The sequence below is a fragment of the Lissotriton helveticus genome, chromosome 12, assembly GCF_964261635.1.
Source record: "Lissotriton helveticus chromosome 12, aLisHel1.1, whole genome shotgun sequence".
NCBI classification, from domain to species: Eukaryota; Metazoa; Chordata; class Amphibia; order Caudata; family Salamandridae; genus Lissotriton; species Lissotriton helveticus.
In genome coordinates this window covers 854,830,794-854,849,899 of record NC_136073.1, presented here as the reverse complement: position 1 = coordinate 854,849,899, position 19,106 = coordinate 854,830,794, and the positions used below count along the sequence as shown (strand labels likewise).

At 46.7% G+C, this 19,106-nt stretch overlaps 1 protein-coding gene across 2 annotated transcripts in view; it reads left to right on the top strand.

The window, feature by feature from the left end:
- The window catches only part of SEMA6B (semaphorin 6B), a 290,743-nt gene that overhangs the window by 209,436 nt on the left and 62,201 nt on the right, over positions 1-19,106 (top strand). For both annotated transcript variants that reach the window (XM_078669948.1, XM_078669949.1), the window contains exons 6-10: positions 11,791-11,892; positions 13,958-14,048; positions 16,200-16,319; positions 17,140-17,228; positions 18,259-18,476. In XM_078669948.1, coding sequence (XP_078526074.1) covers positions 11,791-11,892; positions 13,958-14,048; positions 16,200-16,319; positions 17,140-17,228; positions 18,259-18,476 — 620 coding nt within the window. The remainder of the gene's footprint in view (positions 1-11,790; positions 11,893-13,957; positions 14,049-16,199; positions 16,320-17,139; positions 17,229-18,258; positions 18,477-19,106) is intronic.

The window sequence follows — 19,106 nt, the reverse complement described above, 5'->3', positions numbered from 1 at the left end:
AGTTTCCATTTCTAGGCTTTTCACCTGCAAATAAGTCTTATCAGGTGTGTTTTGGAAATTATTTCAGTGGGCACAAACAATACTACAATGCCCAGAATGCATTTGCTTGTCACACGAACTCCCAGAGATGGAAATAGTGTCCAAGTGGTCCTCTGTTTGCATCACCCTAATGTGTGGTGTCTTGTGATGTGTGTAATTTGCTGCCTCCTCGTTGACTTGTTACAAATCGAATACAGTGTATACACAGCTTCCCAAGCAGGTTCCATTCCAAACTCTCTTCTCCACTTCCTGTCCCTTTTGATCCTTTTTTGTGATCATCTGATCTTCAGCCCCAGGTCATGATGCTTCCACCCCCAGCTCTCCCACAATTCTCTCATTGTAACATGACCCTTCCTGCTCCCTCCCACCTCCTTCCGGTGAATCTGCTGTTGACTTTCTTTGAGTCTCTCAGCTCCAGCTCCAGCTCCACCTCCATTTCCATTATGATTTGAGTCTTTTCTCTGAATCCCATCTCCCCCATAATCCCTGCGTCCCCTCAATCTTTCCTTCTCCCCTCCTTGTGCTTGAATCTCCCATCTCCACTGTAGTGCCCTGGACTTTCTCTTGCGTGCCCCTGCAGTGCTGGACTGTTCCCACAAGGCACAGGGTCAGACTGATTTGCATATAGCCATGTCTGAACTGGGGTGGCGGAGTGAGCTAAAGAATGGTGATGGATTAAACCCAGATCAGTTGACTGGGGGTGAGTGTTTGATTTGCTCAAACGCTCCGTCCATCATCCCCTTTTGTATCGCTTTGTTCGCCCTAAGTTGGCAGGGTATGCTCAGACGTGAGTCCCTTGCTCACTTTGCCACTGGATTCAAGATAGCCTGGCTGATGAGGATTATGAATCCGAAACCGGTCCCAGGATGCTTGGTTCCGGTCCAGGGAAGACATGGCTTGGCAGTTCGGGCTGGACTGTTCCCATGAGGCACAGGGTCAAACTGATGTGCATATGGCCATGTCTGAACTGGCGTGGTGGAGTGAGCTAAAGAATGGTGATGGATTAAACCCAGATCAGTTGACTGGGGGTGAGTGTTTGATTTGCTCAAACGCTCCGTCCATCATCCCCTTTTGTATCGGCCTACAGTGGAGCAGTCAGGGGCCCTAGTGTTCTCACAAGTCCATGGGACTGAACTCGCCAGGGGCTTCAGCACTCTCGCTAAACCCTGGAGCTGCAGCAGTCAGGGGCCCTGTCTTTTTTTTGAGTCCCTGGAGTGGAGATGTCAGGAGCCCTGGTACTCTTACCAACTCCTGCAGTGGAACAATCATGAGGTGTGGCACTCTAACAAGCCCCTGGAATTGAGCTGTTGGGGGCCATGGCACTCTTACGACTCACTGGAGTGGAGAAGTCAGGAGCTGTGGCACTCTAGCGAGCCCCTGAAGTGGAGAAGTCAGGAGCCCTGTGTAGGAAAGTAGTATCTGCTTCTTATGGTTACCCCCACTTTTTGCTGAATGCACCACTGTTAATCAGGACCCCAGCCTATCTGCTTTCTCCCAAAAACTGTTACGATATGTACTAGGTACACTCCAGATTAGATACTGGGTTACCCTGGTCAGTCCCTACTATATGGTACACATGTACCCAGGGCATAGGTACCCCAGAGGCCTCCCATGGGCTGCAGCATGCATTATGCCACCCATGAGAGGCCATGCAGAATGGAACTAGAGGCCTGCTCTTGCAGCCTGTGTAATCTGGTACTTGCACCACTTACAAAAGATATAGGTTTCCTATATCTATAGGTCACTACACTTAAAACCTATCAGTCACCCCTATAGCAGGCCTTAACAATCCTGAAGGCAGGGTGCTGGGTTTTACGTAAGAGGGTGCCCCGACCTGAGCAGAACACCCCTGCAGACTTCGGAGCCCATTCTCCCGTGTTGTCTGTGACGCAGCCAAACATATAGGTAGAGGTGCATTATATACGCGTGTAAAATGCTATCTCGAAAACGGCTGCCACATAACATGTTATGTTTGGTATCAAACACCTTGGAATCATACCTCCACACTGGTATGATTCCAGCCTTCTGAAGCAAGCTTCGTCTGGTCCCTGGTCTTTCTGGTACCAGCCTTCTCGACCCGGACAGCACAAAATGGTTGCTGCCAACCAGAGACACATTTCTGCCCTTCTGCTGCTGAGCCAAGCTCGAGCAGGTGTAGGCAGAACAATAGGCGTCCTGTCATAGGGAGATGTGACCACCTCCCAGATAGAATTTAGTGTATTGGGGCTGGGTGGGTGCACTTTCAAAGTGCCTGAAAGTCTGCACGAGGGGCACACTTGGTGTCCCTGTGCATAGTCCAGCTCAAACCAGTTTGGGGAGCCATTAGCTCCTGCTCTGGTGCGAAACTGGACAGAGGACATGGGAGTATCCTCCGCACTGTCCAAACCCTACCCTGGGAGGGTCCCCTGAATCTGTCCAACCCTCTTCCATGGGTACTTAAGGGCTTACCTGGCTCTTGGACCCTAGATTCGACATGGACAAGATTCTGAACCAGAAACCACTGAACTTCGACTCTGTGGACACTCTGGACTTTGCTTGACTTGATTTGGGCCCGACTTCGTCTCCCACTCTGTCCAAAGCATCGTCTGTGCCCGTGCACCGTACAGGCTCCGTGCAGGACCTGTGGTGCAGGACCTGTGGGGCATCAACTGACAACTGAAATATCTCCCTTGGGGTGAAGGAATCACTCCCCTGCTGTCCCAGGCACCATAACACAACTGACTGGACTGCTGATCCTGAGCTCCTGCAGACTTTGAAGGCTTCAGCAACACAGGAAGTGGGTTCCTACATTCCTTATGGTCGAGCTGCCCTCTCACCAAGGTCGAGGCCAGTATCCCTCATGGGGACCGCATAACCTGCACCCCTGTGCACTGCATACTTTTGCAAGTGCACATGCTTGTTGGTATTTCCCAACTAAGTGCATCGGGCTATTGATAGCCCCAACCTCTGCGCACATTTCATACAAAGAACTTCCTCCTCCTCGCACTGAGTGCCCTGCAAGCTGCTACTTTGTGAAACTGCTTGAGGTCTCCTCGCGACTCCTGTGCTTCCGGCCTGTGGGTCCACTTGAGGGTTAAAACTGCTTTTCTTAGGCTCCCCTCATTGCTCCAGGCCAGCCCTGACTCCCCTTGCTGTGGTGAGTCCCCTGGTACTTGCTGAGCCAGACTGTAACATTCCTTGATCTTCTTCATGGGTTGCCGCTGCCAAGGCTTGTTGGTGCTCCCGCTGGACACCGACCCCTCAGCACTAGACATCCTTTGTGGGACAGCTTGTATCCGGCTCCTGCTCATCCTCGATGTCTCCTGGTCTCTGTGGCTGCAGAGTCAAATCCCCATCAACACACCTGAAGCATCAGACATCGGTGGGCATTCGTCTACTGAGCCCCTGGTCACCCTGAAGTGACCCAGACTCTGTCCCTTCTGCATTCAGGTTCCTTCCATCAAGAATCCACCTATGGGTTCCACATGACATTCCTATTCTTTCCAGCTGTGTCATGTCTTTGAAGTCTCCCATTGAGATCAACAGCGGTTTCCGACACCACTTCAGCCCTATGCACCCGTCTTCCCTGGGATAGGTAACTCTGGTACTAAGGTATCCACGGGTGGGGGGCTCTCCAACCTTCTATGATCCACAGAGTTTCCTCGTAATCCACTGGGAAGGGTCCTTAAACACTAAAACGCCAACCGTGACTCTCGCATAGAATTGTACAGAGCACGCAGCCGTGTTCCCACATTGCACCCGTCCTCTGTGGGGTCCCTACTTACTCACCTTGGATGGTTCCTTGGGGTCCCAGCGATTCTACACTTTCTAGACACTGTCTTCACTCGAGTCGTGGTTCTTATACCACTATTTTAGTATATGGTTCGTCCCCCCTGAGGCCCTCTGTGTATTATTGCTATTTACTGATGATTCTTTGCTACAGTATTGTGTGATTACCTCAGTGTAGGTGACACTGTGATGTGCTAGACAGTATTGTATTACTAAATACATATTTTTATAACTACTGTGTGGTTCTTCTTTCATTTAACCAATACTATAAGGTGGCATTCTGGTAAAACAAACTGATTAGCATTCCTTCAAGACTATGCCTGAAGGCTGCTCTCCACAGCTACCACTTGGATAGCTTTTTAAGGTTATCTTTGACCTCTTAAATCATCATAAGGGTTGTTTGGACTGGCGCAAGGTGCCCACTTTAATTAGTGGACAGCATATACCAGGCCAACTTCTCACACTTTAGTACTCTATCAAATCACTGCAGTGGAGCAGTCAAGGGCACTGGCCTCTAGCAAACCCCTGGATTGGAGCAGTCTGGGGCCCCGGCTGTCTCTTGCAAACCCCTGGAGTGGAGCAGTCAGGGGCCAGTTCATTTTCCCCCTGAGTGCGCTGGAAACTGTCCGCATTGAGCGCCGCCAGCGCTCTCCGGCATGTTATGTCCCTGCAAACATTTGTGTCAAATGTGATTTATTAGACGCCTGTGTAATTGGTTTTGTAATTAATTGTTTCTGGTCTGTTGATCAGAACAGACACATCTCATAATCTACGTGAAATCCAATTTCCAGATTCTGTGAACGCTCTTCTCGGGCTGACAAGGACTACAGCTCCGGGACAGCGATTCAGGGTGTCTCCGGGGGGCCGCGGGCGCGCAACGACTGGAAGATGGCTCCCTGGGGGGCAGATACGAAGACCCCCGCAATCATGCATAAGGCGCCCTGCTTACAGGATGCCCGATGAATGCCGGGTACTTGGGAAGCTCTTAAGCAAGGGGATATTAGGAATTCACACTGTCTCACTAAAGAGCTGCTGGTGCCTCCAACGCACCAGAGCATCACCATCAGTGCGTATAGCGCAGCGTACATCACGGCGGGTTTCTTGCCGCTTCACTGAACCAGGAAGCAAGAGTTTACAGCGTGTCCAAAGTAAATGCCTCATTCTGCATGCAAGCAGTCTGGAAAAACTTCTTCAACCTGTACATCGAGCCGCTTGGAGTCCTACTGAAGAAAGCAGCAGTTTTCTACCACCAAGAGAAAGAGGTGTGGCGCAGCGGCCAGGCCGACTGACTCCGGAACCCGGGGGCTCACGGTTCGATCCCCTGCACCGGAGGCAGGTCAGTCCAGCACCATGTGACTCTGGGCAATAGCTTGCTTAATCTTGGGGAGAGGAGTTGGCCTAACGGCTAGGTCGCTCGACCTTGGACTTGGGGAGTCTTGGTAACGACGCCAAAAACCTCCTGTGATTCTGGGCAAATCACTTAATCTCCCCGTGCCTAAAAATTAATGCGTGTCCTCATGTAACGTAACTGGTGCTATGTAAAGCGCTCTGATACCTGATTCAGTTCAGGTCTAGTTCGCACTTTATAAAACTCTGCAAAAAAAATAAAATAAAATCTTCCCGACGGCCCCCAGTGCCGAGACAGCCTCTGGTAATTGTTCACGCTTTACAAATACTGGACATTTGGACACACAACTGTATCTATAGATCTCCTCACCAAATGACATCTTGCACCTCTCCATCACCCTACAATCTGTTGAAAGCGGGATGACTTCTCATCACCCAAAACGGAAACCTTCCACAACTGGAGTCCTCCACAGTAAACCCATCATGGCTTCCAGAGCCATACTGCAAGAAGTCATCCTAGACTAGAAGCTCAACTTACAGTCTCAAATCAGCGCCATGGCGTGCAACTTTCCAGAGTAAGATCTGAAATCTCTCGCTCACACACTGGTGCTCTCCAGAATTGACTATAGTAACTCTCTCTTGACTGATCTCCCTAAAACTAGGGTGACCAGAATATTAAAGCGAGCGCACAGAATGACAGCGCTCCTCAGCAGTGAATTACAAAGCAGGCAGTAAGAACACACATAAGATGCAATTTTTAAACCCAGTAGCTTGCCTGTGAATTCAGTTCAGTTCAGTTCAACTTTATTCGGATACAACAGTACCCATAAAAGCACAAAAACAAGTACATATTTAAAAATTGACCATTCATTATACAAATCCAAAGTGACTTTGCGCAAAGCTATACATCATCACAGTGGAAATAAATTATTAGATAAGGGAACAATTAAGTCACAATACATAACTATTTATAATTATGTCAGGCCTGTGAATTAAATTGCTTTCTTGGAACAACTGCTAACTATCCCTGCTTTGTAAAACATAAAAAAGCACCTCGCCCCGTTTTTAGTCGACTCTCTCCAAAAACCGAGACATGAGCTAAATTTCTCGAAATCTGCCCGGACAGCAGGTGAAAAATGGGGACCGTCTTGGCAAATCCGGGACACCTCGTCACCCTACCCTAAACCCATGTCTCCGACTGAAATCCATCCTACACTAGACAGAACGCTTCACCTACGGGGCCAAAAGGAATGACCACACCACACCTATGCTGGTGGTCGCCCATAGAAGCCAGGGCTGTATACAAGACTGCTTGCATCACCCAGAAGACCCACCACAATCTACTCCCTGGTGCCCGGCAGACAAACTCCAGCTTTCAGGAGGTTTAAACCATCTCGAAACTCAGAGCATCGCACATAGAACCCTGGCCCGTAAAATGGGATGATTCCTGGCACAATCCTTCTCTGGGAATGCAACCAGAATCTGGAACTCACTACCTCCAAACTTACACATTACCACCTCGCTGGCGACCTTCAAAATGGAACTGAAAGCCCTCCTCCTTCGACGATACTTTAGCTAAGACGTTGCAGCTAACCCTCTCCAGCGAGAACATGTTCACTCGCCTCTTGGCACGGAACTGCACCTCTTCCACTTCGAGTGCCCACAACCTTTTCACTGCTGTATGTACTTATTGTACACATTCTTTTTCTGTAATGATCTACCATTGTGTAATTTTTGGCCTTATACAACTATATTTGGTAATATTTGGTCATTTTGAACCCTCTGTAACTATCCATGTAACAACATATGTCTATTGTAAGCACTATGACACCTTTGGGTAACGTCAGTGCTACATAAAAATGCATTCACAAGTAAATAAATACACAAATAAGTAAATACATAATAAACAAAATGGAGAGCCCTAGAACAAAGCATCTCAGCGCTCTACTAAAGGACACGAATTTGGGGAGCCCTGCTCGCAGGGGCCGGGTCTGGTGGCTCAGTAGACTAAAGCAGCCACTGCATGGGCCTGTGTTCGACCTCATGGTCACAGGTTCAAATCCCGGCGGGCCCACTCAGCCTTTCATCCATTTGAGGTCGATAAAATGAGTACCATTGAGTTGGGTAACAATAAACATCTGTTATTCAGCGCCAGGACACCTTCGGGTAATCATGCGCCTTACAAATACACGTTATGTTATGTTACTGGGAAGAGAGGAGATTTTGGGGGCGTCTTGGGATTCTCAGGGTGGTGCTAGAGTCCAGGGTGTTAGTGTAACCGGCAGCTGCAGAAGATTTGATTTTCTGATTGGCTGGTGATGTAAGGTTGTTGTTGGACTTGACTACAGGAGGGCATCTAACAAGGTGCAGGGATACAGGATGCTGCCAAGAGCATAGCAACAGGGGTCTCCGAGATGCTGGTGTCCTAGCAACGCATAACTAGTTCACTGCAATGGAAAGTCTCGCGGAACTCCAAACCCAGGTCAAATTGAATTGTTTAATAATGGCATATATAGTGATTCCAAAACCCGCCATGTTTGGATATGAGAAAACGAGACATAACCTTTATTTTTTTTTAGAAAACAGTGTGGGTGCAGAAAGGAGGTCGGGGTGGAACCCTAGGCCACCAACTCCCATGGCTGCCAGGTGTGCCCGTAGCCCTTCCTAAAGTGGCCTCAAGAGGGCGCTGTTTCGTACGGATGTTGCACTCTTTACAGCAGTCTACATTAAAGGCCTCCTGTTCTTATTGGCCCTCGTGATAAAACCTCCAAACAGACACTGCTGCGTTTTACATTTTCTTGTACAGTTTATGAATTATATTTAGGGCTCCCGGTTTTATGGAATTTTTTTTTTTTACATTTCCGTCTGTATTTATCCATATTTATTTTTGGGCTATTTTAGCAGTATTTATCCATATTTATTTTGTGTTTTGCATATAAATGTAGTTGTAAAACTGTTCATTTCCATGTTTATTTAAATGATAGACGTGCCCTCATACTTTGATATCTGTCATGTTTTAGCTATTTAAGTTGCCAAATATTACATAACAGTACATCTACTGGCAAATATTAGCATTATACTACAAATGTATGTTGACATATGCACTTATTTAAAGAAATTTCATCCTGTTTTTTAATTTCCCATGCTATCCATCTGCTCAGCTGTTGAGCTATAATTCATGAAAGACAGCACAAAGTCACCTAAAAGAAGCACATTTTCTGTATTTACCCATTCTTTAGAATACATGCAGACAGAAACACATTGTTTTCTGTCTGTGTTTATCTGTAAAAATCCGTAAAAACGGAAAACATGGAGACTTGATTATATTCCAAAAGGTTTTTAATTCCTCTCTTAAAACACAACCAATTTAGATGCATTCCAACCCTACAGTTTTAACAGCTACTTGGTTCTGATGAGGTCTGTTCCATGCAAGTCTTTTCTCAAATGCATTGTGGGAAGCGTTGCAATTCTATGAGTGATTAACTATTTATGGGAAGATGAGTTTTATTCATCTTTATTGTGCTACTGCTCGTGCGTTTATGATTATTAGATTTATAATGGAATAAAGTTTTTGAATTGGATCTTTATTTCATATTCAGATGTATTAAAACAGAACGGGGGCCCGCTAAAAGTTGAATTTGGGGAAAAATATTCACTAATGGGCTTGGCAAATCCGGGTCCTGTTTTCCTTATAATAGCCACATTTTAAGGCTTTGCCAACTGCCCTTAACTCTCTGTCAGGACTTGGCTAACTCCACGTCTTTTCAAGTGAAAAAGTGTTTTAATATGCAAGCCCTTCACGCTTCCCTAGTTAAAGATATAATTGTTCAGCAAACACACTGTGACATTTTATAGGGCAACAGACAGCCATATATTAACTCGAACACGCCATCGTGCGTAAAACAGGATTCCGTGAGTTAAATCATGTTACAGGCCAAATTTGCAATTTGTAACCAACTGGCAGGTTTATTCAGAGTACAAAGCGCTCCATTGGCTGTGTAAAGGAGGGTGGAAAACAACAGAACGTCTTTTTCAGCCATAACATTTATTTCGGGTCAAATATTTACAATCGTTGTTTAATCGCGCCAGACGGCTTTTACTAAGTTCTCAGGGGATTGGAACACTTTGCGTGCTGGTGACGGAACCACTCCGTCACCAGCCACGGACGCGCTGTGCTAATGACGGAGTGGTTCCGTCATGGCCCGGCCGCCGCGGCATCAATTCCGCGCCTGTGCTGAGCGTTCTATTGAGCGGGCGGGCCGTGACGGAACCACTCCGTCACAAGCACAGCGCGCCCGTGGCTTGTGACGGAGTGGTTCCGTCACGAGCATGGCGGCGCCGCGCGGCCCCCCTTCCCCTCCCAGCGCCGGCGCGGAATTACCGCCGCGGCCAAGGGTTTAAATGAGAATATAAATTGGGCTAGCAATCAATGTTCGAGCGAGGCTCGGCCGATTGTTTGCCTCTGGCTCGACCCTTGTCCCCTGGGACTGTCGAGCCAAAACAGAGCCCGGTCGAGCATCCCACATACTTCCTTTTTTCCTCCCAAACACCGCATTAAAAAGACAACAAGCATTTGCGATGCAATAGGTCTTGCATTTGCGACAGTTTAAGCTATTGGAATTGTAAATGACAATGCCTTTAATTTATCTGTTTTGATAATTAAGTTATTAACACATAAATAAAAGGCATTGTCAGTTACAAAGCCCATAGCTCAAACTCTTGTAAATGTGAGACCTATTGCATTGCAAAGAAGCAGCTGCCATTGTCCCGGGTTGCTTGGAAAGCGAAAGCGTGCATGGCATGCGGAATGTTGCAGGAAAGCATGTCGTAGCTGCAGCAGGAGAAACTTATTAAAGAAAATAGTGCTTACAGACTAAACAAGACTTGCCATGTAAAATCAGAAGTAAATGGGCCAGGCCTCATGGGAGGTTACAAATAAAGACAAGGCGGTACTAAGGAGGGACTAACAAAAGAAGCCTATTAACGAATCAGAAGCCAGCATTTACAAAGGACAATGTCACAAGCCAATGATAATTATGGGCGGAGAGTGGGCGGAGCTTCAAGTCCATACTTGAATACAGCATGCCTCGCCGAGCAGCGTATGCACTGCCCAGGCTCGACCTAAAAACCAATAGATGCAAATCAACTGAGTGCACAAAATCTAAAAAAGTGTCTTTCCATTGCGTGTATGTCTGCAGCTGAGCTGCCATTTATGTGTGTCTTACTAAACACTTGTAATCGGACAACAACGGAGACAGGATGGGGGCACTAACGCCTAAGCTGTCGACTTTAGAACTGCGAAAACAGGTTTGAGTCCCGGAGTCGACTCAACATCGAGTGATTCTGGGAAAATCACTTCATTTCCCATTGCAAAATCAAACCTGACCCGGTGTAATGTAACTGGTGCTTATGTAAAGCGCGGCAATCGACATGAGCTGCGTTTGCGCTTTATAAAAACGCCAAAAGTAAGCCCTCTGTGTGACAGGGTCTGTGTCTTCTCGTCTCTCTCTATGAATTTGCTGCCTGACCCACCTCTAATCAATTGTAAAATGAAGTTTGTGGCTCTGGGTACAAACAATCTGTCAACATTATCAAGGCAGAGTTTACTTTAAGGGAATAAATCATGGGTGATGTTTAGTATCTTTGCAGTCGAGATTAACTGTACTTTGTGTACAAAAGGGCAGCCATTTTCAAGCCTTCTGTGAGCCACTCAATTACTGGTCTCAGTTTTAAAGGGACTATTCGTGGTTAATCTTTTTTTCTCATCTTTTGTCTATATTGCTTTTTTTTTCTTTTTCATGATGCATTTTAATTGTATATTATAAATAATGTTATCATTCTATAATAATGTTATTACTACTACAGGGTGGCCGGGGGTATGTATGGAAAGAGAAGTCCACAAGAGTGGAACATTTCACAGGGTTCCTGGTATCCTAAAGTGCCCAGTGACATGTTTTCTGGGTGGAGTCCATGTGCTCTGGATTTTCACAAGCACTTCGTGCTGGGCCTGGGCCACTGGTGTTTGCTGCTGGTGATTCCCCTTGTGTCTTTACACGAAGCCAGCGTGCAACTCCCTCACTGTGGTTCTTGGCACGCTTGCACCAGTGCTTGCACCAGTCCTTGCACCAGTGCTTGTACCAGTCCTTGTACCAGTCCTTGCACCAGTGCTTGCACCAGTCCTTGCACCAGTGCTTGCACCAGTCCTTGCACCAGTGCTTATACCAGTGCTTGCACCAGTGCTTGCACCAGTGCTTATACTAGTGCTTGCACCAGTCCTTGCACCAGTGCTTGTACCAGTCCTTGCACCAATGCTTGCACCAGTCCTTGCACCAGTGCTTATACCAGTGCTTGCACCAGTGCTTATACCAGTGCTTGTACCAGTCCTTGCACCAGTGCTTGCACCAGTGCTTGCACCAGTCCTTGCACCAGTGCTTATACCAGTGCTTGCACCAGTCCTTGCACCAGTCCTTGCACCAGTGCTTGTACCAGTCCTTGTACCAGTCCTTGCACCAGTGCTTGCACCAGTTATTGCACCATTCATTGCACCAGTCTTTGCACCAGTCCTTGCACCAGTCCTTGCACCATTCCTTGCACCAGTCCTTGCACTGACGTCTCTTGTGTGTGTTCCTTTCACAGGCAGAGTGTAGGAACTTTGTCAAAGTGCTGCTGGTGCGGAACGAGGGAGCCCTCTTCGTGTGCGGAACCAACGCCTTCAACCCTGTCTGTGCCAACTACAGCGTGAGTAGGGCGAGCTCTGTGCTAAGACACTAGTGCAAGAACAGTGCTTCGAGGAGACTGCGAAGTGGCATGTAGCGCTTTGCAAACACTTTCATAAACAGGTGCCTGTGGGATACTCTACCAGTGTGTGGTGGTTAAATGTTGGGGTTAATGTCAGTGTGCCCTACAAACACTGATCGTTCCAATGCTGTAGTGCAAATGGCCCTGTAGCAGGCAGACATTATGTGAAATGTGGTGTTGATTTTCAACGATTATACTGAACATTTTGAAGAGACAGATTCTAATTAATACAAATGAGCCTGTTTTGTGTGTAATAGCCCTCGCCAAATTAGCCTGTTGAGTTAATTTAACTCAGTAAGCAAAACTATTGATCCAGAAAATAGAGTGCCTAGACTATACTAGGATTCTGCAAAGAAATACAAATAAAAAAAGTAATTTTTTAGATTTCATCAAATGGGAATTGGTAATTAAAACGAGGGATGAATACCTAATAATGGGGGTGTATCCTGGGACTGTATATTAAAGGCTTGGATGCAAGAAATGATGTAATAAACCTATATTTGCAATGAGATTATATATGCGTATGTGCCCTGGGATTATATGGTGAATGTGTATGCCCCCTCTACTTGTAGATAGAGACATATACCCCCTAAGACTACAGAGTAAGGGCCTCTGTGCTTTATGATTGTGGAATAAAGGCCTCTGTGTCTTGACATTATAGGAAAGGGGCCTGTGTGCTTTAGGATTATAAGGGACTCTGTTCCTTGGGATTAAAAGGGCCTTTGTGCTTTGGGATTATAAGGGTAAGGGACTCTGTTCCTTGGGATTATAAGGGCCTTTGTGCCTTGGGATTATAAGGGACTCTGTTCCTTGGGATTATAAGGGCCTTTGTGCCTTGGGATTATAAGGGTAAGGGACTCTGTTCCTTGGGATTATAAGGGCCTTTGTGCCTTGGGATTATAAAGGACTCAGTTCCTTGGGATTATAAAGGACTCTGTTCCTTGGGATTAAAAGGGCCTTTGTGCTTTGGGATTATAGAACAAGGCCTGTGTGCCTCCATATTATAGAGTAGATTGCAAAAAAAAACCTTTGTGTCTTGAAATTACAGATTAAGGGCCCATGTCCCTTCATATTATAGAATGCATCCCCTGTGCCCATCGAGTGTAGTTTGAAGATCTGTGTGCCCAGAGATTCAAGGTCCGGTGTTTGTGGAAGAGAAGGGGTGATGGGTCCCAATTCTTTACTCGCTGTGTAGATATGGGCAGTTCTGGTTTTGCCTACTTGTCCTGGACAGGGGGAGACCCCTGACCCCCTAAATGAGCAGTGGTTACAGAAAAGGATGTCTGGACAAGTTTTTGTGTTCATTCCGATTCAGGAAAAATTCCAGTAGGCTGATTTCATGGTGAAAATTCTTTATATGAAGGTGATTGTAGGAATTCTGTATAGGTTTAGCAGCGGGTGAAAAAACTGCCATCGCGTGTTTCGCCCCCTTACATGGTCATCTGGCCTGGGGCTTCTTCAGGGCATTTCAGATAATCAAATGAGCTTACAAGTCTTCAGTTAAAACGTAAAGAGATCCTAAATCGATCAATATGTCTAGGGCAAAATCCCACCAGTATGTCTTCAAAAGAAAAGCAATTGCTTTTCTCTCGAAGACATATGGGTGACCTAGGATCTTCTTATGTTATAATTGAAAACTCGTAAGCTCATTTGATCACCTGAAACGCCCTGAAGAAGCCCCAGACCGGATGGCCATGTAAGGGGGCGAAACACATGTTGGCTGTTTTTTCACCCGCTACTAAACCTATACAGAATTCCTAAAATCACCTTCATGTAAAGAATTTTCACCATGAAATCAGCCTACTGGAATTTTTCCTGAATCGGAACGAACACAAAAACTTGTCCAGACATCCTATACTGTAAGGTCCGGTGTTTGTGCGTGTCTGAGAGTACACCAACCCTGCGTCTGCACCCCAAACCTCACTGTGAGTCTGCTGCTTTCACCCCCTGCTGCACCCCACGGACACCCCCTCCTCACTGCCCCTCTCTGTGCGTTTCTCCTCAGATGGACACTCTCGACCCTCTGGGCGACAACATCAGTGGCATGGCCCGGAGCCCCTTCGACCCCAAGCATGCCAACATCGCACTTTTTGCAGGTAATATGTTTGTGAGTGTCTGTGTGTGTGGTTGTTTCTATGGATGTGTGTTCTGTATTTGTGTTTGTGTGTCTGTATGTATGTGGTTGTCTCTGTGGATGTGTGTGCTGTATTTGTGTTCGTGTGTCTGTATGTATGTAGTTGTCTCTGTGAATGTGTGTGCCTGTGTGTTTGTGTGTGTGTGTGTGTGTCTGTGTGGTTATCTTTGTGGATATATGTGTGTCTGTGTGTGGCTGTCATTGTGGATGTGCGTGTTGTCTGTGTGTGGTTGTCTCTGTGGATGTGTGTGCTGTATTTGTGTTTGTGTGTCTGTGTGTGGCTGTCATTGTGGATGTGCGTGTGTTTGAGTGCGAGGAAGAGGACTGAGAAATCAGAACTATTGAGTGTCGCCCTTCAACACGTGACCCCCACTTCTGTCCATCACTCACGTATTCGTGCATCCCTCACTCCCTCTATGTGCCTCATATCACACAGTGTGCGGTGCCACCTTTGCCCCGTAGCGTGTCTTTCCGCCACCCGAGTGTGCTGTGCCACCTATGGGCAATACATGCCTGCCCCACATCACACAATGGACTGCGCCAGGAGCCCTTAACAAGCCTGTCCCCCCATCGCAAAGTTGTGTGGGCCGAGTCCGTATCATGGCCGCCCCATGTCACACAATAGGCTGTACCCAGGGCCCATACAGACCTGCCCCACATTACCCAGTCTGTGCCAGGAGTCCAACAGACATGCCCCACATCACCCAATCTGTGCCAGGAGTCCAACAGACCTGCCCCACATCACACAGAGCTCTGAAACCTGCATCCACAGGACACGTTTCCCAAATCAGACTGTGTCCTGTGCATTAGTAAGAGCTGAGGCAGTCAATAACAACCGTTATCAGCCCCCAAGCTATTTATAGACCGGGCCTTCAGGAGAAGGCCCGCAAAGAATGCAGTGAATAATAAATGTGTGGTGATGTGATGCTTGCTGAGATCAGCATGAACACTATGATGTCATTTGGAGTGTTTACCAGTCGTTATTGACTGGCTCCGGGTTCAGCAGTGCCATGACCCCACAGATACGCCATCTCTTCCCCTGTCCATGTAAAATGGCCCTGATCTGTTGTGAGTTTTGCAGCCGAGGCTGGGCACTAGTAATTAGGGACTGCATTCTGAGAAATCTGATTGGCTCCTCCACTTGCAGCATTCCAGCCAATAACCTACTTAAACATTAATGCCCTCTGCTGGGGGCAATAATAGCTGTTAAATGTCCACCATGCAGTCATGAACCACAGCCAGAGGTGATGTCGTTAATGTGGGTGGAGGGCCATTAACTGCTGTTAACAGTTCAAAGAATGTGGCCACGAAAGACTCCTGGCTGGCTAGGCCAATCTGTGTATTCCACAGAGGGTGCTAATAGGGGATTGAAGACAATAATGTTTGTATTAATCAGTTTTTCTCTCTTTGTTCTTCCCCTACCCCTTATGTCTCCCTTTTACCATATCTTTGATCACCTTCATTTCTTGCACATCTTCCACTTTTTACCTTCTCAATCCTTTACTCTTTCTTTCACCTTTTTCCATATATTCTAAATCTGCCCCAAATTCTTCCTTTTTGACACCTCTATTCTTCTTCACACCGTTTCTCCTAAATTATTTAATCCCCATGTGATTTTTGTTTCTCTCTAACCCATCTCATCTCCCTCTTCATTCTCATGTCTCCCCTTTCGTTGACATTCCTTCTTCTTCTACTCTTGTGTCACTCTTTCCCTCCATGTCTCGCCTTCATTTTTCTTTCTCCCCCTCTTCTCTCTCTTGTACTTTTCCCTTTGCTCTCCTCCTATATGTAACCCCTCTGCCCATTTCTCTTCTCTCCGTCTCTTTATGTGCTCATGCCCCTTATCTCCACTCTTTCCTTTTCCTCCTTCCTCCACTCACTGCTCTCCCTCTATATCACCTTTATCTTTTCTTCTCTATGTGTCCCTCCTCTCTTTCCATTATCTTTTCTCCCCCCATTTCGCTGCTCCCTCCCTCTCTCATCTCCACTCTTTCCCTTTCCTCCTTTCTGCACTCCACCTTTCTTCTCCTGCTCTTTTCTTCTCTGTGCTCCCTCCTCTCTCTTCATCTCTTCTCTTCCCTGCCCCACTTTCTTCCCTCATCCTCTCCCTCAGATGGCATGCTCTTCACCGCCACCGTGACAGATTTCTTGGCCATCGACGCGGTCATTTATCGGAGCCTGGGGGACAGCCCCACCCTGCGCACTGTCAAATTTGACTCCAAGTGGTTTAAAGGTGAGTTCTACATTTTCTCCTTCTCTTGAGCAGTTTTCACTTCCATGCTTCTCTGTGCTATTAAAGGAATGGGGACACACATGCAAATCTGTCTTGAATTGGGTATCACATAAAAAAACCTCTAATCTCAAAATCCCCCAAAGCAGGAATTTTCTGCCTCTCAAATTGGATTAGAGATAAAAAAAAAAAACTACTTGGAAGACCCACCAGATCAGATCATCTCTTGAATCATACATTGGATTGTAAATGAGTGCCCCTCCTTTGAAGAGTCTCTAGGCAAGGACACTACTATCTTTTTGAGTTGAGTTACAGATAAAGATCTGATCTAGGAAGACTCCTCTGACCAGGATATCCACTCCTGCCTTAAACTGGGTTACAGACAAATACCTCTTATCTAAAGTCTCCTTGCATAAAAACATCTCCTGCCTTCTTCAAATGGGGTTACATATGAGAAAAATACACCTTGTCCTTCCTTAACTTCTATTACAGATAAGTAGCTTTCCACAGAAAAATCCATAGATCAGGACACCCCCTGACTCATTTCACTATTTTAGGATTGGCACTGCCTCCTCAGACCCCTTAAACAAAGACATTGTCATCCTGTTTACATTGAGTTCAGAAAAAGCTCCACCCTTCCAATAAATCCAGACCAAGATGGCTGCCAGTTCTTCAGATCGAGCCGCCACCATCAGCTGTCACTGGGTTACTGTTGAAATCTATCTCTTCTTCTGAGCCTGGCTAAGAGATCAGACCAGATTAGTAGAACCTTGGTCTTGTGTTGTTGCACTCATCCTGCACTTTCTTGCTTCTGTCCTTCTAGAGCCTTTCTTCGTGCACGCGGTGGCCTGGCGCGCTCACATCTACTTCTTCTTCAGGGAGATCGCCGTGGAGTACAACTACCTGGAAAAGGTAAGCGTGATCCTTTCACCTTGTGGAGAGTGGTAGAGCATGTGGAGTGCTGTAGAGCCCAGCTGCGCAGTAAATCGCTTTTAGGCACTTCCTTGGCACATGTTGGGTTAGCGTTCATACGGACTACCACAATCAACGCCTTCAGCTTCTACCAGTCCCTTTTCCCATGGCCTGGTGGGCTTCTATTCATCAGGGTTTTGTCATGGGTATGTCTTCTGTAATTCTTTCTGTTTTGTTTTGCTTTTCCTCTACCTGGTGTTTCTTTGTTTTTTTCCACTACAAATCAGGTTTTCTATTATTCCACATGTTCTGATTTGATTTTTTCTCCCAGTGACTTAATCTTTGGTTGTTCTCCATGATCTGGTTTGATACTATTCCTCAAGATCTGGCGTGGATTGCTTCGCATTGCCTTGTTTGTACTTCCTTCCTCGTGATATGATCTTTGATTGTAGCCCTTGATCTGGTTTCGCATTATTACCCAGGGTTAGCTCTCTGGTTATTAACAAATCTTTTGTTCAGTGTTTATTCTTTCTCATCATCAGCTACATTTTTAAACAGATCTGATGTTGTTTCCCAAACTTTCATCAATTAATTTGCCCGTGATTACTTCTACAGTGATTTAATGTGATACAGTTTCTATCAATAATTGTATTGGTCACCTGGTTCAGATGACCCTCCGTGGGTCCCAACCTGTCATCTTTGGTTGTCCCTCAAGTTTAAATCTCTGATTTCTCCTATATCTATGAAGCTGTCATCCCACGATGACCTGAATTGTATTTTTCCAAGTCCTGTCGTTTCTGGTTTCCGTTTTCGATGGTCCAGTTTTTGTTTTCCCTTCGTTCTCTTCCAACGTCCTCGTCTCATGTTGCTTTCCAAAGCTAACATTGCTAAGTCTGGTCTCACTAAACTTGACGAATGGTCCCTTCTCATGTTGAGCTGGCTTGTCCCATAATCTGCTGTTTGCTTTCTACCCTCCAAAGTCTGGTTGCTGGTTGCCGCCACTTTCTGATCCGTTTCTGTCTGGTTGCAGATGGTGGTATCGCGCGTAGCCCGTGTGTGCAAGAATGACCTCGGCGGATCACAACGTGTCCTGGAGAAACAGTGGACCTCGTTCCTCAAGGCGCGACTCAACTGCTCTGTTCCAGGGGATTCGCATTTTTACTTCAACGTCATCCAAGCCGTGACGGACATCGTCTACATGAATGGGCGGCCTGTGGTCCTGGCTGTCTTTTCCACACCCACCAACAGGTAAGTAGTGACTTCTAAGGGCGAAGAGAGTACACAACTAGAAATGGAAGAGAGACTATAGTGGCAGTCTGATTGTTGCCATAATGTCCTCTCTTTCTAGAATGAGTTGGTGAATGAGTTGCTTGTATAGCTCATGCCTTCCTCCCTATCCAAGCTTGGCACTATATGGCTCCTTGTGACTAATGGTACAAAAGGGGGTGGTGATGTTCCCATGAGGCACAGGGTCAGACTGATTTGCATATAGCCATGTCTGAACTGGGGTGGCAGAGTGGGCTAAAGAACGGTGATGGATTAAACCCAGATCTTTTGACTGGGTGTGAGTGTTTGATTGATTCAGATGCTCCGTCCATCACCACCCCCTTTTGTACCGCTTTTGGCCGCCATAAGTGTATGCTCAGACGTGAGTCCCTTGCTCATTTTGCCACTGGATTCAAGCAAGCTGGGCTGAAGACGGCTGGAATGCCAGAAACCGGTCCTCGGAAGCTTGTTTCCGGTCCAGGGAAGACATGGCTTGGCAGTTCGGGCTGGACTGTTCCCATGAGGCACAGGGTCAGACTGATTTGCATATAGCCATGTCTGAACTGGGGTGGCAGAGTGGGCTAAAGAACGGTGATGGATTAAACCCAGATC